Genomic DNA, 27940 nt, shown 5'->3' with positions numbered 1-27940 from the left:
TATGTTGTGTTATTTGTGAACAGAACAGACACGCAAACAGGAACAATAAATAAAAAACGTTTTATTGAATATGTGCGTGTGTGTGTGCGCATGTGTGTGTCTGCGTGTGTGTGTGTTTGTGTGCGCGTGTTTGTGTGTGTGTGTGCGTGTGTGTGTGTGTGTGTGTGTGTGTGTGTGTGTGTGTGTGTGTGTGTGTGTGTGTGTGTGTGTTTGTGAGTGCATGTGAGTTTGCTGAGAGGGGACACGTCTGGAGGATGTCTCTGATTCCAGAGGTTGGACCAGCAGGACGTCTGGATCCAGCGAGGGATCATCTCAGGAGAGTCGACTAGTGATCTCTGAGGATCCATGCAGGACTTCAGGTGAGTTTGTCTTGTCAGGAAGACAGGACAGGTGGACAGACAGACAGACAGACAGACAGGTGGACTGAGTCAGGTATCAGCTGATCTGGTATCAGCTGATCAGCTGATGAAGATGAAGTGCAGCAGGGTTGAAATACTGTCAGGAGGTGATTGGTGGAGTGCAGCTGTGCCAGCGGGACAGAGGAGAGGAAGAGGGTGGAGCCTGGAGGAGGGAAGAGGAGAGGCCACACCCACCAGACACAGACCACAACAAAACACAGGACACATGAGAGCAAAGAGGATTGAGGAGATCGAAGGAAACCCACTGGGACGGTCAGAGATCCTAATTCTCCAGAGTTTCTGCACAATGACTTGTTTCTGTTTTTACTTTAACAACTTCAGATTCATTTTCAGATCACTTCAGAGTTTATTGACTTCTCCAAATAAATCCTCTCTTTCCCTGTCAGAAGTACACCGATGGAGATGTGTTTGTTCTCGTTGGGTTCTCGACACGATCACATCTGCTAAAACCATGTGAGGATGAACTTTTAGAACTCAGACTCCTTTTTCCATTTGACGGAGCGGAGTGACGACAGGACGCGGCGGTCTCGTCCGGTTGTAGAGCTTTAATGAACAGACAGTAACAGAGTTACACCACGAGGCCGAGGGGAGTAAATGCAGATACAAACGTCTCGCTAGTCTAATACTCGGTACAGGTAGAATAAATTATACTATGGCGACAGACACATGCCAAACTGAAGCTGAAGAAAACCAGCAGAGGACGGACCAAGAGGAGAAACACAATCTGTACATGAATCCTTAATGTTCCCCTCGGTTTGCTGTCAGTGAAAAAATATATGTACACAAGGTCAAAGGTCAACACAGCCAGCATCCACGGTGGCAATGTGGGTGGAGATCATTATAAAAGTCTGGATGAAACAGTGATGGCTGCCGTGGGGAAACATGGACATCAGCGTCCAGCGGGAATGGAAATGAAGTCTTCAGACGTTTCATGGCTTCGTCTCAGCGGAGGACCGAAGACGTCAGACACAAGACGAGCTGATCGCGACTGATTTGGTCTTTTTGAATCCTCTGAACACGAAGCTCCGAGCAGACGGCCGAGCAGAAAGCTTCTGACGGCACTTCTTCATGGAAGTACGTTGGGCTTCATGTTTGATGCTGACATCACAGAAATCTGTCAGAACTTCATGAAAACACACAAATTAACGTCTATTCAGGAAGTTGTTTGGAAGCTGGTATTTAAATCGTGGTCGAGTAAAAAACACTGAGCATTAAATACCTTTTGAACTTTTTATGGACATTGTTAACTGCAGCTGGACCCAGACCTCCTGCAGAATTTCATAATAAAAGTGGAAGATTATCATCTCTGCTGTTTCAGTTACAAACAGGAAGTGCAGAGTTTCATCGTGTTTTGTACTTTAGAAATGTAAAACGACGATTTGCTGCTGGATACAGACGGATTCTGAAATATGATTAAATGTCCTCACTGGGATTTGACATGTGGATAAAGTGTCTGTTTTAAATGAGGCCTGGTTCTGCCTGCAGTGGAGGGAAATGAAATCTAATATTTAAGGATATATTTTTAAAATCACTTTTGTTGAAACTCAACTGAAAAAAACATTTTAGGATTCAGACTAAACATAGTCACATTTATACTTCCCAAAGGAATCATTGAGCAAAACGTAACTGTGGGAGATAATATATCAATAAATACTCTATAAAGCCATTTCATATCTAAAGGGACGGACAGTTGGATGATTGCTATTTTTATAGATAAATGGAAGAAGTAAACATTAACTTCAAGAATGTAAATTAAGATAAATCAGTGATGATTGTTTCCACGGTTCCTGCAGAACGTTTCACTCCAACAAAGTTCTGAAGGACGGTCTCAGTTCAGTCAGCTGATCAGTCGGGAGGTGGTGCTGTTGATCCGACGGGCTGCAGAACCGAGACATCTCCTCATCAACTCCTCACACACCAACACACCTCCGTTCTTTTTAAGCTGACACTACTTTGTGCTGATCTTCAGTTAAAGTCGACGAGTTTCATACAAAAAGAAATCAAACGTTTTCAGCCCATCCGTCGGGTCGAGCTGGTCCTGGTTCTGGTTCTGGTTCTGGTCCTGGTTCTGGTTCTGGCTCTGGTTCTGGTCCTGGTTCTGGTCCTGGTTCTGGTTCTGGTTTTGACCGGAGGGAGCTGGAGCCCTCGTTGTTTCTGAATCAGTTGAGAGCCTCACCTCCATCTGTGGTCGCAGGAACACCGTGCAGGAGTTTGAGGTAGCATCGTGATCCAGAAGATGAAGAGACGCTTTCATTTCCTTCAGCTGCTCTCAGACTCACAGGAAAGTTTGAAAACCGATGAACTGAGGCTGAAATGTACTTAAATCTTGTCCTTGAACTGAGCTCAGCGTGACGCAGATTTAATGAAGTGGTAATCATGTTTGTTTTGTGGAGGTTTTGTTGAACTGAGGAAGACGAGCTGTTATTGCTTCATGTTGGTGTCGGGTGCTGAGGGACGATCTGCGTTTGTGTTCCAGTTCAACGGGACTCTGATGGACAAACTTTGGTTCTGTTGGTCCCATGAGGAATGTTTAAAGCTGTGTCTTCTCATGCTTCAACTTCACCAGAGCTGGATATCAGCCCACATACAGTCCGTCTGGGACACACCTGTTCTGGAGCAGGAGGTGCGGGTTGTGCTGGTGACCAGGTATGTTGGGTATGTTCAGGTGAGTCCTAGTAGGCCTGGCCGGTCTCCACCTGCAGCAGTCCGAGGACGGCGGAGTGGTCGGTCAGCTTCATCCTGCGCTGACTGGACAGACCCACGTTCTTGGCCAGGTAGTCCACCGCCGCTGCAGAGGACGACAGGAAGCAGGTTAGCGAGGACCAAAGGAAGTCTGGACCCCTTCAGGAAGCTTCTGCAGCTACGCTTCTTCAAATCAAACTATTATACTGAAAATATGACATTTTACAATAATAAAAGTCAGACTGAAGTCCTGAGGTCTGACTGTCAGCAACTCATTCATGTGGAAACACTTTACTGTCAGATCACAAGATTTGATAATGCTCTAATGATGATTTAATAATGATTTAATGTTGATTTAATAATGCTCTAATGATGATTTAATAATGATTTAATGTTGATTTAATAATGCTCTAATGATGATTTAATAATGATTTAATGATAATTTAATAATGATTTAATGATAATTTAATAATGATTTAATGTTGATTTAATAATGCTCTAATGATGATTTAATAATGATTTAATAATGCTCTAATGATGATGATTTAATAATGATAATTTAATAATGATTTAATGTTGATTTAATAATGAATGATGATTTAATAATGATTTAATAATGCTCTAATGATGATGATTTAATAATGATTTAATGATAATTTAATAATGATTTAATGATAATTTAATAATGATTTAATGTTGATTTAATAATGCTCTAATGATAATTTAATAATGATTTAATGATGATTTAATAATGATTTAATTTTGATTTAATAATGCTCTAATGATGATTTAATAATGATTTAATGTTGATTTAATAATGATTTAATGATAATTTAATAATGATTTAATGATGATTTAATAATGATTTAACAATGATTTAATGACGATTTAATGATGATTTAACGATGATTTAATGACGATTTAATGATGATTTAACGATGATTTAACAATGATTTAATGATGATTTAATGATGATTTAACGATGATTTAACAATGATTTAATGATGAGTTTATTTCAGTGGTTCAACATTTTTTACAAATAATTCATAATGATCATGTCTAATAATTCATAATCATTGATGATTTACTTAAGTTAATGCTTGAATTAATGTGAAGGTTGTTCATGCATGACATCATGAATGAAAGACTTTGAACTTATGTTACTTCCTGATTAATCATGAAGTATTAATTCAGGATTTCATACAGGCAGTGTGAGCCAGTAGGAGATGTAACTGCATGTCACAGAAAGAGCACACAGAAAGCTGCATTATGAAATCAATAAAATATTAATTTCTATCTTTTCTTTCTGTTTTTTTTCTCAACAAACACATGAGTTCAACAGATAACTATTTATTTGGAATATCATGCAGCAGCAGAAGAAATCATTTCTGTCTGACCTTAGAATTTAAAAGATTTTCATAAGCTTCCATTTTATTTCCATGTTTTGTTCTTGGACACACACACACACACACACACACACACACACACACACACACACACACACACACACACACACACACACACACACACACACACACACACACACACACACACACACACACACACACACACACACACACACTCTTGTTAGGAGGACATGTAGATATTGAACATCAGCAGACTTCTTTCAATGTGTTCGTATTGTTGCAGAACAATTTGTGGTACAATATCTCCGCTGGCGCAGACTGACACGAGGACACCACGTGTGACAGACAGACAAAAGCAGCCAACAGTTTGTCTCGGCAGACAGAAGACAGACAGGCAGGTAGTCACTATAATAACCGGGCTCTCTGAAAGCTGACATTAATTCTCAGCATCTCTCCTCTCAGAGTCGTGGATGTTGCTCCTCCCTGGTTCAGCTGATAACTCCTCTTTCATACAGAGGAGGGGTGACAGATGTGTGTGTGTGTGTGTGTGTGTGTGTGTGTGTGTGTGTGTGTGTGTGTGTGTGTGTGTGTGTGTGTGTGTGTGTGTGTGTGTGTGTGTGTGCGTGCACTGTGGCTATTGGGTGGAGATAAGTAAAGCATGTCAGTTAAGGAGCTGGTGAGCACAGAAAGGAAGCTGTCACTCCTGAGCAGAGGAAGGAGAGAAAGAAGAGCACCTATGTGTGGGCTGGTCTGTCTGCCAACATGTCAGTCAGCCCGACAGAGAGTGGGGGAGCAGTGTGTGTGTGTGTGTGTGTGTGTGTGTGTGTGTGTGTGTGTGTGTGTGTGTGTGTGTGTGTGTGTGTGTGTGTGTGTTTCACATGGGTTTAGTTAGGCCCTCTAAAGGAAGCTGTTTTTTCCTGTCAACCAGGTTTATACCTTAAATCCCTGTTGAGCAGTCACACTGAGAGTCCTCTGCCTACTATCTGATAACACACACACACACACACACACACACACACACACACACACACACACACACACACACACACACACACACACACACACACACACACACACACACACACACACACACTCTTCAGCTGTTTTGACAGCATGTACTTTAATCTGTCAGGAGTTTCCTGAATTAGAACAAGAGAGGAGTCAAATGTCTGACGTAAACTGTTAAAGATGTCAGCAGGAGGTGGAGGGGGGGTGGAGGTGGAGGTGGAGGGGAGTGGTGGAGGTGAAGGGGGGTGGTGGGCTGCAGCCGAACCACTGAAGTCCCATCAGACAGAGATGTTCCAGGTTTAAGTGAAACATCTGTGATCGGTGATGGAAACGATGGACAACGTTGTGATGAATCTGTTAAAGAGCTGAAGGATGTTTGGATGTTACAGATGTTCAAACCTCATCGTTTACATCCAGAGCCAACAGTCAGGGGAACGAGATCAAAACAGGAGGTAGAAGTGTGATTTATGTCCAAACCTGAACCACATCATAGCTCTGACATGATCACATACTGAGCAAAGAGAAAATTGGAGAAATGTTGGAAGTGAAATTTCTCCTCAAAGTTGAGACCAAAATTTCACTGCATGTTGGGCCGTTCAGCCATCTTGGTGCCGTTCGGCCATCTTGGTGCCGCTGGGTTCATGTTGAGACATGAAAATATCAACTCGGCACAAACACAGAAAAAAGCCTCTTCTGCTGCAACAAACTGCAAACACTTTAACGACGGGCAGCGGACAGCGATGGGAGAGCAGCTGAAGGAAGGTCAAAGGTCACTTTATCACCTCAGAGGTCCACCAGCTCGTCACACTGCTTCCTTTCACTCTAACGCCGGTCGCCCTGCCAGCCGGGTTCAGGAGCAACCAGGAAGGAGGCGGCTCCACCGTCTCAGGGCGTTTTGGACTGGAGGACTCCAAAGAGACCTGCGAGGTCCGTTTGTCTCTGAAGGCCCAGATGAGCTGTTCGATAGAGGCTAACTCACCGTGGAGATGTGAGATAAATGAGGAGCTTCAGTTCCAGCACGGGTCTGTGAGCAGCCAGATGGAGGAGGAAAGTTGCTTAAATCTTCAGCAGCAATCAGACTCAGAACAAACTCAGCTCACACAGCTCAACATCTGATGGTTCAAATCTTCCTCCAGGTTGAAACACGGCGTTAAACAACAAACTCACAACAGGATAAAGTGTCAGCGACCATGTGTGAACCAAATGGATTCTCAGCTCAGACTGACAGGAGCATGTGTAGCTCCTCCCACTGATGAATTCACCATGTGATGATATCTGCAGCCATGTTGGTGTAGAATAACAGAAGGGTTCTTCAAAACTACTGAGTTGGTGCCGAACTATCGATACCAAGTCAAAGCCCGAAAATCTGAAAACATGACAGTACTGTGTTTTCTATTCAACGCTGGAGATCCTGGACGATAACGACAGCAATAACAATAATGTGGAACGGCAGCTTTAAGTGTCGACAAACGTGGAACTGTCACGCCGAGACATCGCCAAGCGTAGCTATCTCACGCGAGCAGATAGTGGATGGCAGAGAGATATATTTGGATCTGTACCCAGAATTCATAGTGAGCAAGTTGAAGTTTTCATATCCTGAAATGTTACTTTGCTGTTTCTAAATTACACACCGTTCCTGAAGGCAACACCAGCTGAAGGAAACTGACGTGGTGATGAAGAAGTGCTGAAAGAAGCTACAGATTCAGACATGAATCCACTGTTACCTCAGACATGAGGTACCAGTGACCTTTAACCTCTGACCACCAACATGTTCATCTCTGACTCCAAGTGAGCATTTGTGCCAAATTGGAATAAACTCCGTGGATGTGCTCATGACAACGGAACAGAAACAACCTGAAAACATCACATGCAGATCTGCAGGAACATGATGAAGTCCTCATGAAAATAACTGCAACTATAACTCAGAAATTACAGTATTATAATAACTTGCCCTAATAACTTAATATCAGTTAATATCCCGTTAAACTCTCCTCCTGCTGGTTAGCTGAACTCACTCTGTCCGTACTGGCTGTACTGGTAGCCGGCAGCAGCCACGGCCGGGTCCATGCTGTAGCTGGTGCTGCTGTATGTGGGAGGGCAGTAGGACTGGGAGGAGGGGAGGCTGTCCACCGTCTTGATGGAGGCCTCGGCCGACCGCTGGCTGCAGCTGGCTGAGATGCTGTTGGACGAGGAGGAGTCCAGCGTGCTGTGGAGGGGGGAGATGGGGAAGTCGTGCTGCTGGGAGGAAACGCCGCTGGGGTTACTGAGGATGCTCATCACCTGCAGACACACAGCACAGGAGGCTTCTTCACATCTAAACACCTGTTCAATCACAATCTAACATGGAGCTCTAAATTGGCTGGTATTATTAATAACAGGATTACATACAGCTCATATCAGTTAGCACACCTTCATAAAACTATTCATCTGTTAAGTCACGACCTTACAGTATTATTGAGACACCCAACAATCTCCCCGTTACTGAAGATATTCATACGTATAATAATGAAACCTTTTGATTTGACTGAAGGAGAACTCGGTATGATTCACTGTGTATCTGTGGAATGAAACTAATGTTGCTCGAAGCGCAGAAAACAAACTAAACCTCACTGATTTTGAATGCACTTTAAAGTTAACTAATAAATAAAAACTACGTTGTAACCAACCATCAACCATCAGTGATGTGATCAACCATCGACCATCAGTGATGTCATCAACCATCAACCATCAGTGATGTCATCATTGGTTTGTGAACGTTATGAATCCTCCAGTTCAGATTCTGTCCGTCACCATCTTTGCTAGTTCAAAGCGGTTTGGAGCAGGAAGTGACCATATTTGGACGAGCTGGGGGAGGAGCCAGCGGTGGATCTGACCGATCTGATTGGAAACCTGACGATACTACGTCCCGCCCACTGATAGCTGTAACCTGACTGCACCACAGGCCTGTCAATCAAACAGACACGCCCCCAAAACCAGGTCTTCTTGAATCTTCTTTTCTAATGAATGAGGGATTATTTTCAGATGGACCTCCAGAAAACTAATAAGAAGGAGTGACTTTAGCTAACAACACCGAGATAACTGATGGACACATTTTATTCACTTTGGATTTGATGAGAGAAGTTGAATGGGAGTCTATGGAGCCGGAGGCTTTTTGGAGCCGACCTCTAGTGGCACTCGCTGGTATTGCAGCTGAAGACACTTCTGGATCAGAACCATTTTACAGACCTGAAGCTACGAACTCTTTTATAAACAGTCTGTTGTTGTGATATAATTATGTTTGAGAGCATCTTCACTTTTACTGCCTGAGAGTCTCACAGCGTGTCTGTATCTCAGCTGATCAGAGCGCCCGTCAGCTGCTGGATATTTAAATGTCTGCAGGGGTGAACGACCACTCAGCACCAGTCAGTCAGACTCGGGCAAAGGTTTCTGTAGATACAGAATGAAAGTGTAGAAACTGTTGGTGAAGACAGATTAAATATGAATAAAGGTCATCGTTTAACTCGAAGGATGGAAGATAGTGAAAAACAACGCACACAGATAGACAGACGGTGGATTAGGTGATAAAGGTCCATTTCAAACAGAGTGGGGTCTTTAACAGATGAAGAGATGAGAGGAGAGCAGAGGTCATGTTGGTTATCTGTGAGCTGCACAGGACCATCTCCTGCCCTCTTCAAACTGCGATCACACCATGATCTCATCTATTCATTTATTCACCATTGAACTGGCTGCTCAGTTCAAAACCGTTCAAAACAGTCAGCCGATAGATTATTTTGTGGACACAGCGATGAACTGTGTTCACAGACGATGGTTTTCACAAGTGTTCCTGAGCCCATGCAGTGATTTCCACTCCAGAATAGTGTGTTTTTAATGCAGTGCTGCCTGAGGGCCCGAAGATCACCACCATCCAATATTGGTTTCCAGCCTTGTCCCTTGTGTTCAGAGATTTCTGGAGGAGGAGGAGGAGAGGAGGAGAGGAGAGGAGGAGAGGAGAGGAGAGGAGAGGAGAGGAGAGGAGAGGAGAGGAGCAGGAGGCCCTCAGCTGGGTCCTGGATGAAGTGCAAGATGAAATACAGACAGGCCGCACTACTAAACATTAAAACTGATATTTTCTAGTGAACATCTAGCATCTGCATTCAAGTTGTAAAAACACTGTTGCTAGGCAACGGCAAAATGGACGGCGTCTAGAAGTCAGAGGCTAACAGTTTATCAAGCTAACACTTTATCAAGCTAACAGAAAATACAGACACAGACAGAAAAAATAATTTAAACATTTTCCTCAGACGGAGAATATTATCTAAGTTATGAAGACAAACTCTACGTGACTAAAACTACAAGATATCAGCTGAACATCCAACCAAACATGGACCTCCATGACCTCTGACCTTTCTGGAAACGTCAGCAGTTCAACCACAAGAGGGCGCCGTTCATACAGACTCTTCTCTGAACACAGTGAACACGACATCATTAGTTTCCCTTTTACAGACGTCACGGCGCTTCATAGATGTTCGTATAGTTTATCATCTGTTTTGTTTTTTGTGTAATTCTCATTGAAATTTGTTAATGAGTTTAGTTTATAAATCTTTTTTTTCAAGAAGTAATAAAACAGAAAAAGTGATACTGCCAGACACAAACTGTTACTGGACGTCCAGAGAGTATTAACAGCAGTTCAACAATCAGCTACTTCTGGGTATTAGATTTGAGATCTTTTTGGTGCAAATGAATCAGTTTGTGATCCACAGAGTCCAACAGGGAGCTCTTTAATGCCGGAGGGGACCGTAGGTGACGCTGTGAACATGATGAAAGCCGAGGATCCTCTGAGGTCATGGTAGAAGTACATGTGAAGACTGATGACATGAAGCAGGAGAAGTGAGTGTGAGGTTGGATGTGCTGCAGCCAGTCGACGCCCACATCTCATCCGAACCGCAGCAACAAGAGCAGCTTAACACTCTTCTACCCACTCAGTCAGGCAGACGGCACCCTGGGCTCTGTTCGCTCCACGAGGGAGGAGGAGAGGAGGAGGAGGAGAGGAGGAGGAGGAGAGGGGAACACTCCGAGTGACAAATAAAGAAAAATATATCCTACAAACATTCCATCAGTGGGTCTGATTTAAATTCCTGCGCGTCTCTGGCAGCTTCCTTCACTGGGTCTCCTCTCTTATTTATTTATTTGCTGTAAAGCTCTTTGCTTTGCTTCGTGCCAAACTGATGCAGGATCTGGTTTTCAGGCGATTTCTAATTACCCCCACCCCCTACCCCTCCTCCCCACCCTGCCTCGACTCCACTCCGCTCCTCATTATGGGAGTGATGTAAATATACGTGTTCATCCTTTTTGATTTGTTGACACCGAGCGTGCCAGCTGACAGTGTGCCCAGTCGAAGGGCTTAGAGCTGAGACTAATATTAGGTATTCCTCCCGCTGACACTCAGGTGCATACTGCGGCGCTATGTGCATGGGGGGCTGCAGGCGGGGGGGGGGGGGGGGGGGGGGGGGGGGGGGGGGGGGGGGGGGGGGGGGGGGGGGGGGGGGGGGGGGGGGGGGGCGCCTGCATTTATTTGTATTTCTTTATTTGTGTGTGTGTGGAGTGGGAGGGGGGAGGGAGGGCTCAATGTGCTCATGTTTACTGAATAAAACTCACATTTCTCCATTCATTTCTTAAAATAATTTATTGTTAAGCATATGTGGTACTGATGCTGGGGTGTGGAGGGTGTGGAGGGGGTGGGGGAGGGTGGGAGAGTGCAGAGGAGGCCCCCCAGCCCCAGCCCCAACCCCAAACCCCCCACCCCACCCCACCCCACCTCCTTATCTTAGGCCGACAGTTGTCAGGAATCCCGAGCAGAGGCCTGAGTTAGCGAGGCAGGCAGGCAGGCCTGGGGATATGGATCAAAGAGACAGAGCTGGAGAACCAAAGCAGCTCTGATCCCCCAACACTGAAACCCTCTCCTCCATCCGCACTCGCCCGCTCCCTCTCTATCTCTCACCCCGACATCAAATAGCGAGCCAGAGAGCTGTGCCGCTCCAAAGCAGGCTAAATCTTCCTCTCACAACAAACGCGAAGGAAATGAGAGCGTGAGCGGAGAAGTGCTCTCGGTACTCGTGTGATGTGATGATGTGTCGGGTCACTGTGGGAAGTTGCATCTGCAGCGGCAGGTCGCTGCATGTCTGACCTGACAGGGACGGATTACAGCTCTGGCATCACTGCAGAAAAAACTCGGCAGGAAAATAGATTTATGGGAATATGTCCAAAAATGTTTTTTGCAGCAGGATGTTTTCCAGAGGTTGTGACCGTGGTGATGCTGCTTCTTCTATTTACACATGCAGAGCCATCACAGCGATGGCTCTTCACTGTCATTTTGTCTTCCTGTCAATAAGGCTTGGAATCGGCGGCCCACTCCATCTCAACATGAAAGTCAACCTCTAATTCGCTCCCATTCAATCTGAGAGGAGGAGGCGATGAAATAGCTTGCGTGAATTACAATCCAAATGCAATATAGCTGTTTGAAATTGAATTATGGGCTGTCAGACGTACAGCATATGGGTTTCCTGCAATTTTGAAGTGGAATCTTAGGAAATTCACCCTACATTGTTATCTCATGTAAATGCCTGAGAACATGATGAAAGGGTCAACGTCAGTGAACCCATAATGGAAAAGCTTCAGCTGGAACTGGAATAGAAAGCAAGCACAATAAACAGAGAAGCAGCCGCGTTCACAGCAGACACATCTCATCACCCATGAAAACCATTTCAGTCACATGAATGTTTCGCGGCTGTTTGATTCAACTGTGATGGGATTTATTCCACCGTCAGCTGATGTGTTTGTGCTCCATCTGAACACAAAACAGGGAGAGGGATATATCAGGGAACGGTGTATAAGGGATATATAAGGGAACGGTGTATAAGGTATATATCAGGGAACGGGGTATAAGGTATATATCAGGGGACGGTGTATAAGGTATATATCAGGGAACGGGGTATAAGGTATATATCAGGGAACGGGGTATAAGGTATATATCAGGGGACGGTGTATAAGGTATATATCAGGGAACGGGGTATAAGGTATATATCAGGGGACGGTGTATAAGGTATATATCAGGGAACGGGGTATACGGTATATATCAGGGGACGGTGTATAAGGTATATATCAGGGGACGGTGTATAAGGTATATATCAGGGAACGGGGTATAAGGTATATATCAGGGAACGGGGTATAAGGTATATATCAGGGGACGGGGTATAAGGTATATATCAGGGGACGGGGTATAAGGTATATATCAGGGGACGGGGTATAAGGTATATATCAGGGAACGGGGTATAAGGTATATATCAGGGAACGGGGTATAAGGTATATATCAGGGAACGGGGTATAAGGTATATATCAGGGGACGGGGTATACGGTATATATCAGGGAACGGGGTATAAGGTATATATCAGGGAACGGGGTATAAGGTATATATCAGGGAACGGGGTATAAGGTATATATCAGGGGACGGTGTATAAGGTATATATCAGGGAACGGGGTATAAGGTATATATCAGGGGACGGTGTATAAGGTATATATCAGGGAACGGGGTATACGGTATATATCAGGGAACGGGGTATAAGGTATATATCAGGGAACGGGGTATAAGGTATATATCAGGGAACGGGGTATAAGGTATATATCAGGGGACGGGGTATAAGGTATATATCAGGGGACGGTGTATAAGGTATATATCAGGGGACGGGGTATAAGGTATATATCAGGGGACGGTGTATAAGGTATATATCAGGGAACGGGGTAAAAGGTATATATCAGGGGACGGGGTATAAGGTATATATCAGGGAACGGTGTATAAGGTATATATCAGGGAACGGGGTATAAGGTATATATCAGGGAACGGGGTATAAGGTATATATCAGGGAACGGGGTGTAAGGTATATATCAGGGAACGGGGTGTAAGGTATATATCAGGGAACGGGGTGTAAGGTATATACAGGATACCTTATATATAAGGACACGAATAATATGTATGTAGAACCCCACACCACCACACACACACACACACACATATATACACACACACATATATACACACACACATATACAGCGGTGTGAAAAAGTGTTTCCCTTCCTGATTTCTTATTTTTTTGCATGTTTGTCACTGAAATGTTTTAGATCATCAAACAAATTTAAATATTAGTCAAAGATAACACAAGTAAACACAAAATGCAGTTTTTAAATGAAGGTTTTTATTATTAAAGGAGAAAAACAATCCAAGCCCACATGGCCCTGTGTGAAAAAGTGTTTGCCCCCTAAACCTAATAACTGGTTGGACCACCCTCAGCAGCAACAACTGCAATCAAGCGTTTGTGATAACTTGCAATGAGTCTTTTCCAGCTGTGGAGGAATGTTGGCCGACTCATCTTTACAGAGTTGTTGTAATTCAGCCACATTGGAGGGTTTTCCAGCACCAACCTCCTTTTTAAGGTCATGCCACAGCATCTCAATAGGATTCAGGTCAGGACTTTGACGAGGCCACTCCAAAGTCTTCATTTTGTTTTTCTTCATCCATTCAGAGGTGGACTTGCTGGTGTGTTTTGGATCATTGTCCCGCTGCAGAACCCAAGTTGGCTTCAGCTTGAGGTCACGAACAGATGGCCGGACGTTCTCCTTCAGGATGTTTTGGTAGACGGTAGAATTCATGGTTCCATTTATCACAGCAAGTCTTCCAGGTCCTGAAGCAGTAAAACAGCCCCAGACCATCACACTACCACCACCATATTTTACTGTTGGTATGAGGTTCTTCTTCTGAAATGCAGTGTTACTTTTACGCCAGATGTAACGGGACACACACCTTCCAAAAAGTTCAACTTTTGTCTCGTCAGTCCACGGAGTATTTTCCCAAAAGTCTCGGGAATCATCAAGATGTTTTCTGGCAAAAACAAGACGAGCCTTAATGTTCTTTTTGCTCAGCGGTGGTTTTGGTCTTGGAACTCTGCCATGCAGCCATTTCTGCCGAGTCTCTTTCTTCTGGTGGAGTCATGAACACTGACCTGAACTGAGGCAAGTGAGGCCTGCAGTTCTTTGGATGTTGTCGTGGGGTCTTTTGTGACCTCTCGGATGAGTCGTCGCTGCTCTCTCGGGGTAATTTTGGTCGGCCGGCCGCTCCTGGGGAGGTTCACCACTGTTCCATGTTTTCTCCATTTGTGGATAATGGTTCTCACTGTGGTTCTCTGGAGTCCCAAAGCTTTAGAAATGACTTTAGAACCTTTTCCAGACTGATAGATCTCAATTACTTTCTTTCTCATTTGTTCCTGAATTTCTTTGGATCTCGGCATGATGTCTATCTTCTGAGGATCTTCTGGTCTACTTCACTTTGTCAGGCAGGTCCTATTGAAGTGATTTCTTGATTGAGAACAGGTGTGTCAGTAATCAGGCCTGGGTGTGGCTCGAGAAATTGAACTCAGGTGTGATGAACCACAGTTAAGTTATGTTTTAACAGGAGGGGCAAACACTTTTTCACACAGGGCCATCTGGGTTTGGATTGTTTTTCTCCCTTAATAATAAAAACCTTCATTTAAAAACTGCATTTTGTGTTTACTTGTGTTATCTTTGACTAATATTTAAATTTGTTTGATGATCTGAAACATTTAAGTGTGATAGACATGCAAAAAAATAAGAAATCAGGAAGGGAAACACTTTTTAATATATATACACTGCACTACACACTATATACACTGCTCCAAAAAATAAAGGGAACACTTAAACAACACCTCCTTGATCTCAATGAATGAAATCTTCCAGTTCAAATCTTGATTCATCACATAGTGGAATGTGTTGAGAACAAAATAACATAAGAATGATCAATGGAAATCAGAATCATTATCCATGGAGGTCTGGATTCAGAATCATACTCCAAATAAAAGTGGAAAAATCAGATCACAGGCTGATCCAACTTCTGTGGAGAGTCCTGAAGACAAGTCCAAATGAGTCTCAGTAGTGTGTGTGTCCTCCACGTGCCTGTATCACTCCCTACAACGCCTGGGCATGCTCCTGATGAGACCACGGATGTTCTCCTGAGGGATCTCCTCCCAGACCCGGATCAAAGCATCGGTCCACTCCCGGACAGTCTGCGGTGGACGTGGCGTCGGCGGACGGAACGAGACGCGATGTCCCGGATGTGCTGGACTGGATTCAGGTCTGGGGAACGGGCGGGCCGGTCCGGAGCATCGATGCCTTCATCGTGCAGGAACCGCTGACACACTCCAGCCACATGAGGCCGAGCATTGTCCTGCATCAGAAGAACCCAGGACCCGCTGCACCAGCAGATGGTCTTCAACGGGTCTGAGGATCTCATCCCGGGACCCAATGGCAGTCAGGGTACTTCTGGCTAGCACACGGAGGGCTGCGCTGCCCTCCGAAGAAACGCCTCCCCAGACCGTCGCTGACCCGCCGCCGAACCGGTCCCGCTGGAGGATGTTGCAGGCAGCAGAACGTTCTCCACGGCGTCTCCAGACTCCGTCACGTCTGTCACATGTGCTCAGTGTGAACCTGCTCTCGTCCGTGAAGACCGCAGGGCGCCGACGGAGAAGCTGCCGATCTCGGTGTTCTCCGGTAAAGTCCGGTCTCCCCGCACGGTGTCGGGCTGTGAGCACAGACCCCACTTGTGGACGTCAGGCCCTCGTACCGCCCTCATGGAGTCTGTTTCTGACAGTTTGAGCAGAAACATGCACATTAGTGGCCTGCTGGAGGTCATTTTGTAGGGCTCTGGCAGCGCTCCTCCTGCTCCTCCTTGCACAAAGGAGCAGATAGCGGTCCCGCTGCCGGGATGTTGTCCTCCTACGGCCCCCTCCACGTCTCCTGGTGGACCGGCCCGTCTCCCGGTATGTCCTCCTGTCTTGATAATTGCCTCATTTCCACCTGTTTGTTCCATTTGTACAACAGCAGGTGAAACTGATCCTCAATCAGTGTTGATCCAAACTGGACAGCTTGATTTCACCGAAGTGGGATTGATTGGAGTTACATTGAGTTGTTTAAGTGGTCCCTTTATTTTTTGCAGCAGTGTATATATATATATGTATATATGTGTGTGTGTTGGGGGAGGGGTTCTACATACATATTATTCGTGTCTGCTAATCCTCACTGCTGTAAACTGCTCTCACAAAGCGGTAGGTGACTGCAGTACAAAGAAAACCTTGCTCCTCAGTATTTATGCAGGTTTCTTTTTGTTGTTCCGAGAACGATTAATAAACACATGTGCTGTACAAACAGCTCTCTTTATCCCCAACTCAGCAGCACAACAAATCTCCTTTGTGTTACCAAATCCTCACGTGTCGTCTGTCGTCAAAGGAAACAGGGAAGGAAGTCAAGCCATCCGGCGTCTTTGAAATAAGTAGAATAAGAGTAATTGCAGACAAATGTGATCTTGAATTTGATTCTGAAACTCTTTGTAAGAAGCATCTAAATCAAATTTTCTGCCTGTTAGGAGGATCTCGCTGCAGTGCCCACCGCTTGTGACAAATTGCATCACAGTTCTTCGGTGATATGAATTGATATTGAGTGTTCTCTTCTGTCACTGAGAACAATCCCTCCTGCACACACAGTCTCATTAGGACGGTTATTGTTGGAGAGGATAACAGAGAATCCTCCTGTTAGTGTGGACACAAAACACACTGACACAGTTGGTCTGTTTGAATGAGCCAACTGTTTTAACATCTGATTTAAAGTGGAGATTCATGGCAGTACTTCACACTAATGAGCTGACATGTTGGTGCTCACAGCAGCTCTATCAGCACAACAGACTGGATATAAAAGAGTTCGTAGCTTCAGGTCTGTAAAATGGTTCTGATCCAGAAGTGTCTTCAGCTGCAATACCAGCGAGTGCCACTAGAGGTCGGCTCCAAAAAGCCTCCGGCTCCATAGACTCCCATTCAACTTCTCTCATCAAATCCAAAGTGAATCAAATGTGTCCATCAGTTATCTCGGTGTTGTTAGCTAAAGTCACTCCTTCTTCTTAGTTTTCTGGAGGTCCATCTGAAAATAATCCCTCATTCATTAGAAAAGAAGATTCAAGAAGACCTGTTTTTGGGGGCGTGTCTGTTTGATTGACAGGCCTGTGGTGCAGTCAGGTTACAGCTATCGGTGGGCGGGACGTAGTATCGTCAGGTTTCCGATCAGATCGGTCAGATCCACCGCTGGCTCCTCCCCCAGCTCGTCCAAATATGGTCACTTCCTGCTCCAAACCGCTCCGACAGAATCTGAAGTGGAGGCTTCTAATAATTCTAATAATAATAATAATGTATATTATTCTGATCATATATGTTCTTACAAATATAGAAACTAAATCTACCATTAGCGGATCAGAACCAGAACAGCTGACAACCTGAAGTCCAGGTTGTTTCAGCCTGGTGTGTTTCTTGTAACCCTGACGACACAGTTTTTTATGGGATGTCTTAACTTCGCACTTCACAGAAACAAGGACACACCGTCACACACTGACATCATCCATCAGTACAGTGACATCACGTCTGACACTAGAACTGATTGACAGGTCATGAGGACAGGCCACATCCTCCTGTTGTCCCTGACTCATCACTGACTGTCAGGACACAATTTAGCATTGTCGCCTCACAGCAAAAAAAAGGTTCAGGGTTCGAATCCGGTCCTGGGCATTTCTGTGCGGAGTTTACATGTTCTCCCTGTGCTTGCGTGGGTTCTCTCCAGGTTCTCCGGCTTCCTCCCATCACCCAAAAAACATGCACCTCAGGTTAGATGGCGCCGCGCTAGTGGCAGCCTGTTGCAGCAGCTCCCCCCGAGATGCTGCTGTAGCGAAAAAATTTCCCCTCGGGGATTAATAAAGTACAAATAAAATAAAAAAATAAACATTATTTGTTCATTTCTATCTGATTTAAAAATCATTCATTTAGTTAACAGTATAGGTTTCTGTTGAAGGTCACTCCTAACATCCTAACGGTAACCACGGTTACCAGATGATATGTTCCTCCTCTTTAGGTGGATGTTTGCTGCCTCTCCAAACCTGATATGTAAATCTAACATGTCCTTAAACCAGTGTACACACTGAACACAGTGATGAAACAGATCAACATATGAAACTCCCAGGAAGCCATCAGACCAGCTGACCAATCAAAACACCAGAGTAACAGAACTACTGGGAGTACAGTCATTTATATCAACCCAGCATGATGGAGCCAATCTGTGTCATCTGTTCTTTACCTCCACTGAGAGTCCAGTATTATGATTGATATCATTAATTTATGAATCAAACATACAAAACAATTAAAAAAAAGTTTGTTTTTATTATTTTTGATTTTATGCTCATGTCAAAAAAAAAAATTGCTATTTATTCTGTCTGACTTGTGAGAACAGGAAGTTCCTGACTTCTTTCTGTGTTGCACTTGAGAGCCTGACAAGAAAAACAGTGAGACGATGCTGCTGCTGGTTTAATGAACATGAGCGTTAACATCAATTTCCGAAGGTGCATCATAAAGGTTTAAGAAAGTTCTGATCCTGTTGTGTGTGAACAGTGCAACAGGATCAGATCTGTGAAATTTAGAAATTCTGTTTATTAAAATATGAATATTTATTGATGATGGTTTCCCAATGGTCATTTCTTGGTATTTTTGTGGATTGGAACAAACATTTGTGAGGACCTATTGTTTCCCTCAATATTGTACAAACTCGTAAATCTTAGATCTTGTAGATCAGGTAATACTAATTTTGTGACCATTTTTAGTCTAATTTCCTTCTACAATAAACATGTTACCATGGTGACTACACACAAGGTTTGCAGCAGCTGTAGCTTCAAAATAAGATGAAATAAGATAGAAATTAAAAATGCTAAAATGTCAAGGTTTAAATGTTTTTAGTATTTTTTCTAAGAAACTTAAATTTGACGAAAAGTAAAACATGTTTGTGAAAAGATTAAAATTAAAACTGAAGTATTATCAGGTGTCATAACTAAATGAAGACATTTATAATATTACATTAAATAAAGCAGCACCTTCAGCACCGTGTAGCTGCTGCATCATGAAAGAAGGAAAAACAAGCTATTTTTGTGTGTTAAATTTATAAATAAATATAAAATATACAAATATATATTTTGTTCACATTCTGTTTATGGATTCTCAGTGAAATATGATTCATAATTGAGGTCACCGTGTATTTCAGTGGCTCCTGCCTGACTGGTGTTTCTGTGTTTCCGTGCCGGTGTCTTACCTGTGGGGAGAGTCCGTTGCTGACGGGGTTGACGTGGTTGCTCGGTGCTGCAGAGCTCATGAAGGAGTCGGAGTAGGTTGAGAAGCCGTGGCGGTTGGAGGCCAGGCCGTAGGCGGAGCCTCCGTCCGGGTTGGACAGACCGGTCTGGTGCATGGTGGACGGAGGTAACGGCTGTGGACGGTGAAGTGTCCCACCGCTGTCTGAGGAGCAACACAACAGAGCACAGCTGAGCAGCTTCCAACACACTGTATTTGTGTCTCGTAGCAACAAATTCAATTAGAGAACAAATTAAAACAATTAGAAATCAATTAAAAGGAAAATAAGACAATTTAAAAACCACTTTGAGACACGCACACATGACAAGAGAGATAAAAGAAATGTAGAAGACAGATTGAGAGCTAAAATGACAATAAGAGTTGTAAAAGAGTGACATAAGAACTACAAACAAGTATAAAAATGAGGACTACTGCATTAAAAAGATCAAAGTTACAGTTAATCATCAGTAGGATGAAACATGAAGATTGCTAACTAAAAGTATGTAAAAGTGGCTAAACAGATGATAAAAGGTAGGAAAGTGTGGAGGGTTTCAAAAGTTCAAGCCAGTTGTTTTTTGTTTTTAGCAGTAAGTTTGGGTTCATTTTGAGCCACTCCAGGAAAACGTGTAACTGTCACGCCTTGACAGGCCAGACGTGTCTGTTTCACGTTTTGCCGTGATACCGGTAGGATAACAGCGTTTGGTCCTCTACCTTGGGACAGAGTGTTGGTTGGGTAGCTGGACTCCGGCAGCTGGTACGTAGGAAGCGTTGGCATCCCAGTGGGAGGAAACCCGCCCGGCAGGAGGTGGTTGAACGCTGCCAGCTGATTGGCTCCCGCTTGTTTTCGCCACCTGGCCCTTCGATTGCTGAACCACACCTGAACAACCAGAAAAAAAAACAAAGCATCAGTTTGTTGATCACTGACCTGGGTGTTACGGTGATTAAATCTGATTTCAATTTAAAATGATTTTTCTCGCCAACACTTAGTAACACAGACAGACGCCAGCTGTTTGAACATGTACCACCATTATCATTCTTGTTTATAATTCAAACGTGAAACAGCCGACTGAATAAAGGCATTTTTATTTTTGCCAGAGTATCGTGTCTTGGACTTACTGTGTCTTCTTTAAGACCTTTTTGTGTTTCCAACCAAACAGCAACTTCATCACACTACTTTGAACTTCAGAGAACTTCAGACTGCAGGTGGTGTCGTTTTATTTGATATGTGATGGACATCACTGCAAGTAATATTTAATGAGGAGGGGAGGAGGGAGGGTTTAAAGGGTTAACTCCTCTGTTCTGTTTCCTTAACTTTAGGTAGAAATCAAAGTAGTTTGATTTAATACATTAAAGCCTTCATCTTTCCCAAACCTCCAGCGAACATGTGAGTTCTGATCAACCAGCTCCATGAACATCACAGTCACTTCATTCATTAAAAAAACAAACATGTCCTCCGAGAATAATCCAGGCAGTGATCCTCCCGTTAATCCAAACAAAACTCTGCTGAATGAATTGTTTCACAAAGTGACTGTTTCCAATAAAACCTGCTAAATCAACAAAACTAACTCATCTAACAGTCATCGGCTCTTCATCATCTCCTCATCATCAAAACAACACCAACAGCAGTTTATGCAGCAGACTGCACTTTGTTTTTACGCATTCAGTATGTTTTGAACATTAATATGATTTAAAAATGAGTCAAAGCTCTTATTTTGTAACTTTAAGCTCCATGATTGTTCTTTAAGTTCAGAACATTTAAAAAGATGATAACTAAAATATTTCCAGATATTTCTGTGATGACTGAATGATGTCAAACACACCTACACACACACACACACACACACACACACACACACACACACACACACACACACACACACACACACCTACACACACTCTCACACACACGCACACACACGCATACACACACACACACACACACACACTCACACACACACACACACACACACACACACACACACACACACACACACACACACACACACACACACACACACACACACACACACACACACACACACACTCACTCACTCACTCACTCACACACACACACACACACACACACACACACACACACACACCTACACACACTCACACACACACACACACAGAGGACACTTAGAGGACATTCAGAGACACTCAGAGGACACTCAGAGGACACTCAGAGACACTCAGAGGACACTCAGAGACCCTCTTTGTCAGTCCTCTGTCCACCATCAGGACACACAGAGACTCCAGTTTAAAACATTTAAATAATGTGAATCAAACAGCAGCCCTCACATGAGTTAATACACACACACACACACACACACACACACACACACACACACACACACACACACACACACACACACACACACACACACACACACACACACACACACACACACACACACACACACACACACACACGGAGCTGCAGCAGGAGTGTGTGTGTCGCCTGCAGCTCTCCACCTTCTCCAGGAATCCTCCTTTTTCATTTGGAGCGAATGAAAACCTTTCAAGTGCAGCGCCGGTTTGGACTTCTATTTCTGTGGAGGACACTTTGATAATTAGAAGAGGAGCCGTCGCCTGCAGCAGGAGATCTGCTGCGAGGAGCAGAACTCAGCACCTCCTCCTCACGACCGCACAACACGCACAGGACGCTTTACTGTATTTAGAGAAACATGCAGCATTCACACCTGCAGATGTTGAATTAAACAGAATATGTATTTTTTATTTTTTAAGAATTCACCAACTTATTGAATTTGATCAAAGTTAAATCATATTCCAGACTCCATCTGAATTTGCATGTTATAATAAAGACCTGGCTGAACTTGATTTATAAAAAAAAGAAAAAGAAAAAAGAATGAAATTGAAAAGTCTGACACATTTGTTGGTCGGCTGCAGGCAGCAGACGTTAACCAGAATCTGAAACATCACAGATCTGACAGCTGCATGTTATCACTGTGAAGCTAAGCTAAAATAAGCTAAGCTCAGCTAAGCTAACCAGCTGCTGTACAGACATGTGACTCCATCAATCTGCATGTCTCACTAAAACTTCTTGGGTGGAGTTTGTTTTTCCCACCGAGAGTCTCTCAATGTACACTTCACATCACAGAGGTCTGAGTCTCAGGAGAACCAGAACCAGAACCTGAGACAGTCAGAGACCAAAACCTGAGACAGTCAGAGACCAGAATCTGAGACAGTCAGAAACCAGAACCTGAGACTGTCAGAGACCAGAATCTGAGACAGTCAGAGACCAGAATCTGAGACTGTCAGAGACCAGAATCTGAAACAGTCAGAGACCAGAACCAGAGACTGTCAGAGACCAGAATCCGAGACAGTCAGAGACCAGAACCTGAGACAGTCAGAGACCAGAATCTGAGACAGTCAGAGACCAGAACCAGAGACAGTCAGAGACCAGAATCTGAAACAGTCAGAGACCAGAATCTGAGACTGTCAGAGACCAGAACCTGAGACAGTCAGAGACCAGAACCTGAGACATTCAGAGACCAGAATCTGAGACAGTCAGAAACCAGAACCAGAGACTGTCAGAGACCAGAATCTGAGACAGTCAGAAACCAGAACCTGAGACAGTCAGAGACCAGAATCTGAGACAGTCAGAGACCAGAACCAGAGACTGTCAGAAACCAGAACCTGAGACAGTCAGAGACCAGAACCTGAACAAACAGGAAGTGATGTCATCAGTTTTAGACTAAAACGCATGAACTAAAGTGAAACAGAGTCTGCAGCATTTCCAAGTCTTTGTTTTCAGAAATGTCAGAGTAGCTTGAAGGCTCAGAAAAACACCACGGTGGATGAAGGGGGAGGAGCTAACTGACCACCTCCACCATCATGTAGTCCAAATACAGCAGGGGGGTCAGTGCCACAGCAGCAGAGTACGATGTAAACTGGGATGATGTCATCTTTTTCTATTCTTCAGCTCCATAGAGGAGTTCATTATCTCATGGCAGTGGAAGGTCTCCACATCCGGTCCAGATGTTCCCGTCGAGGGTTGCCAGGAGTCCAATAGGTCGACAACGGTGCAGGCAGAGTTAATATCACCTGTGATGAGACTCCCTGACCTGATATGACCCGGATTGGACAGGAGATGCTGAGGCAGCAGAAATGAGATTATTTTCCAGTACATTTACTTTTTTTACTCAGTTAAAGTTTAGAACTTTAAAGAACTATAATTTTAGAAAATTACACACCAACACCAACACACTAACACACCAACACACCAACACACTAACACACCAACACACTAACACACCAACACACCAACACACCAACACACCAACACACCAACACACTAACACACCAACACACTAACACACCAACACACTAACACACCAACACACCAACACACCAACACACCAACACACCAACACACCAACACACCACACCAACACACTAACACACTAACACACCAACACACTAACACACCAACACACTAACACAACACACACACTAACACACCAACACACCAACACACCAACACACCAACACACACACACAACACACACACAACACACACAACACACCAACACACTAACACACCAACACAACACACCAACACACCACACCAACACACCAACACACTAACACACCAACACACCAACACACACTAACACACCAACATACCAACACAACAACACACCAACACAACACACAACACACCAACACACCAACACACCAACACACCAACACACTAACACACTAACACACCAACACACTAACACACCAACACACCAACACACCAACACAAACACACTAACACACCAACACACCAACACAACACACCAACACACTAACACACTAACAACACACACCAACACACACAACACACTAACACACCAACACACCAACACACTAACACACCAACACACCAACACACCAACACAACACAAACACACTAACACACACAACACACTAACACACCAACACACCAACACACCAACACACCAACACACCAACACACTAACACACCAACACACTAACACACCAACACACTAACACACCAACACACCAACACACCAAACACAACACACTAACACACCAACACACCAACACACTAACACACCAACACACTAACACACCAACACACCAACACTAACACACCAACACACCAACACACCAACACACCAACACACAACACACCAACACACTAACACACCAACACACCAACACACCAACACACTAACACACAACACAACACACTAACACACCAACACACTAACACACCAACACACCAACACACTAACACACTAACACACCAACACACTAACACACTAACACACCAACACACTAACACACCAACACACCAACACACCAACACACTAACACAACACAACACACCAACACACCAACACACCAACACACCAACACACACCAACACACCAACACACCAACACACCAACACACCAACACAACACACTAACACACCAACACACCAACACACACCAACACACACCAACACACCAACACACCAACACACCAACAACACAACACACCAACACACTAACACACACACAACACACCAACACAACACACCAACACACCAACACACCAACACACCAACACACCAACACACCACACCAACACACCAACACACCAACACAACACAAACACACCAACAATAACACACAACACACTAACACACCAACACACCAACACTAACACACCAACACACCAACACACTAACACACCAACACACCAACACAACACACAACACACCAACACACCAACACACCAACACACCAACACACCAACACACTAACACACCAACACACCAACACACTAACACACCAACACACCAACACACTAACACACCAACACACCAACACACCAACACACCAACACACACTAACACACCAACACACCAACACACTAACACACTAACACACCAACACTAACACACCAACACACCAACACACCAACACACCAACACACACAACACACCAACACACCAACACACCAACACACTAACACACCAACACACTAACACACCAACACACCAACACACCAACACAACACACCAACACACCAACACACCAACACACCAACACACCAACACACCAACACACTAACACAACAACCAACACACTAACACACCAACACACCAACACACCAACACACCAACACACTAACACACCAACACACCAACACACCAACACACCAACACTAACACACCAACACACTAACACACCAACACACCAACACACCAACACACCAACACACACCAACACACTAACACACAACACACAACACACCAACACACCAACACACCAACACACCAACACAACACACTAACAACAACACACAACACACCAACACACCAACACACCAACACACCAACACACTAACACACCAACACTAACACACCAACACACCAACACACTAACACACCAACACACCAACACACTAACACACCAACACACCAACAGAGGTACCGACACTTTTACTGGACCTCAGGAACATGCAGAACCTGTTCAGCAGACAGCTGATCTCACTCTGCATGCTGTGGTAGCTCAGAACAGAGGAGGACCATGAGGAGGACCATGAGGAGGACCATGAGATCATCAAAAGCTCCAGAACTAGGCATGAAGTTCAGATGGTTTTATAAAAAGGAAGTGTTCCTGTTTGATGAGCAGCATCCATCAGAGCCCTTCAGAAGATCTGCTGTCTGAGAAGAGGGTCAGACACAGACCAGGTTCTGGTCTCTGACTGTCTCAGGTTCTGGTCTCTGACTGTCTTAGATTCTGGTTCTGGTTCTCCTGAGACTCAGACCTCTGTGATGTGAAGTGTACATTGAGAGACTCTCGGTGGGAAAAACAAACTCCACCCAAGAAGTTTTAGTGAGACATGCAGCAGGAATGCAGCCCCCCCCCCCCCCCCCCCCCCGACAGCTGCTGTTTGAGCTCCAGTGTTTCTGCATCCCAACTGGATCAGTGAGGATCCGTCAGAGACCAAAGGACGGTTCCTACAGGGAGACGGGAGCAGCTGGACGGCTGCAGAGTTTCCATCTTCAGTTCATATCTGGTGCAACTACATAAATATCTGATGTCATGTGACAGGACGACAGTTATCACAGCAGAAACTGTCCTCCTCTGGTCAGAGACCAACAGGAAGGAGGAGGACATGTTGGTGTGTCAGACCAACATGTGGTTGGATGATTATCACTAAAATGAAAAAGAGGTTTTAATTTTTTAACGTCCCCTTCATCAGGACCTCAGGATCAGTGTGTTTCTGTGTGAGAGCAGGAGAAGACACAGAAACTGATGGTTTGATGGACAGGTGGACACTGAGACCAACAGACAGTTTAATGGACAGACGCTGGAGGTCAGCTGTTACCTGGACCCGGGCCTCGGTGAGCTTGGTCCTCTGGGCCAGCTCCTCCCTGGTGTAGATGTCGGGGTAGTGAGTCCGTTCGAACGCCTTCTCCAGCTCCTCCAGCTGCTCCGCGGTGAACGTGGTCCGGCTGCGGCGCTGCTTCCTCTTCAGAGGCAGGTCCGGCTCCGACTCCACGTCAGACACTTCGTCCATCCGGCTGCCTGGACCAGAACATGGAGGACACGTTAGAAAGGACAGCAGCTTTTATACTGAGAACACGGGTCCAGAGGATGACATGAGAACTTCAACTTCATATTTCAACATTCAGCTCCTCCAACACCATTAAAACCCAATATAACCAACTCTCTCACAGCTGGGCACTTTATTTATAAAGTTATTACACAAATATGTTGTTTATCAGACTGTATATAAAAGTATTCATGGCTTCAGGTCTGTAAAATGGTTCTGATCCAGAAGTGTCTTCAGGTGCAATACCAGCGAGTGCCACTAGAGGTCGGCTCCAAAAAGCCTCCAGCTCCATAGACTCCCATTCAACTTCTCTCATCAAATCCAAAGTACATATGATGAGGTCACTTCCTGTCAGTGTGGTTTGAAACAACACTACTACTAACATGTTGGAGGACTATGAGGGACAGATGTCATCTGGAACACGGAGAACACATGAAGCTTGACACAGCCTTCATCTCTCCCTCTGTGCTGTTTTATAGAAATGACAAAACAATTTTCTCTTGCTCCGTAAGGACAATTCTTTATCACAGCCTGCGTTTCCCAGCATGCCCTGGGGCCTGGTGCTGAGAGCCGGAGTGGAATGAGGGGGGCTAATCTTCCCAGACCACCTTAGTGATGAGTGTGACACCAT

At 44.5% G+C, this 27940-nt stretch overlaps 1 protein-coding gene across 1 annotated transcript; it reads right to left on the bottom strand.

Annotated features, from left to right (window-relative positions):
• Nucleotides 1-954: 954 nt before the first annotated feature.
• On the bottom strand, nucleotides 955-27940 carry LOC138637127 (paired box protein Pax-7-like). Its single transcript, XM_069725606.1, has 6 exons — nucleotides 27838-27940; nucleotides 27082-27281; nucleotides 20434-20599; nucleotides 19688-19887; nucleotides 7492-7756; nucleotides 955-3207 (listed from the first exon to the last, which is right to left on the bottom strand). Exons 1-6 carry the CDS (start codon nucleotides 27938-27940, stop codon nucleotides 3092-3094), a joined length of 1050 nt encoding a protein of 349 aa, XP_069581707.1. The 3' UTR covers nucleotides 955-3091.

The sequence above is a fragment of the Brachyistius frenatus genome, unplaced genomic scaffold, assembly GCF_029030835.1.
Source record: "Brachyistius frenatus isolate BFR_SWC_R1_liver_20210118 unplaced genomic scaffold, ASM2903083v1 Contig_434, whole genome shotgun sequence".
In the NCBI taxonomy this organism is placed as follows: domain Eukaryota; kingdom Metazoa; phylum Chordata; class Actinopteri; family Embiotocidae; genus Brachyistius; species Brachyistius frenatus.
This window is presented reverse-complemented; position numbering and strand designations above follow the sequence as displayed.

Bases quoted from the DNA above. Each gene is read 5' to 3' on its own strand.
- LOC138637127 (XM_069725606.1), bottom strand. From the start codon at position 27,940: ATGGTGTCACACTCATCACTAAGGTGGTCTGGGAAGATTAGCCCCCCT. The intron at 20,600-27,081 runs GTAACAGCTGAC...CTGGTTGTTCAG, and splicing joins TCACCGAGGCCCGGGTCCAG to GTGTGGTTCAGCAATCGAAG. The intron at 7,757-19,687 runs GTAAGACACCGG...GTGTGTCTGCAG, and splicing joins GCAACGGACTCTCCCCACAG to GTGATGAGCATCCTCAGTAA.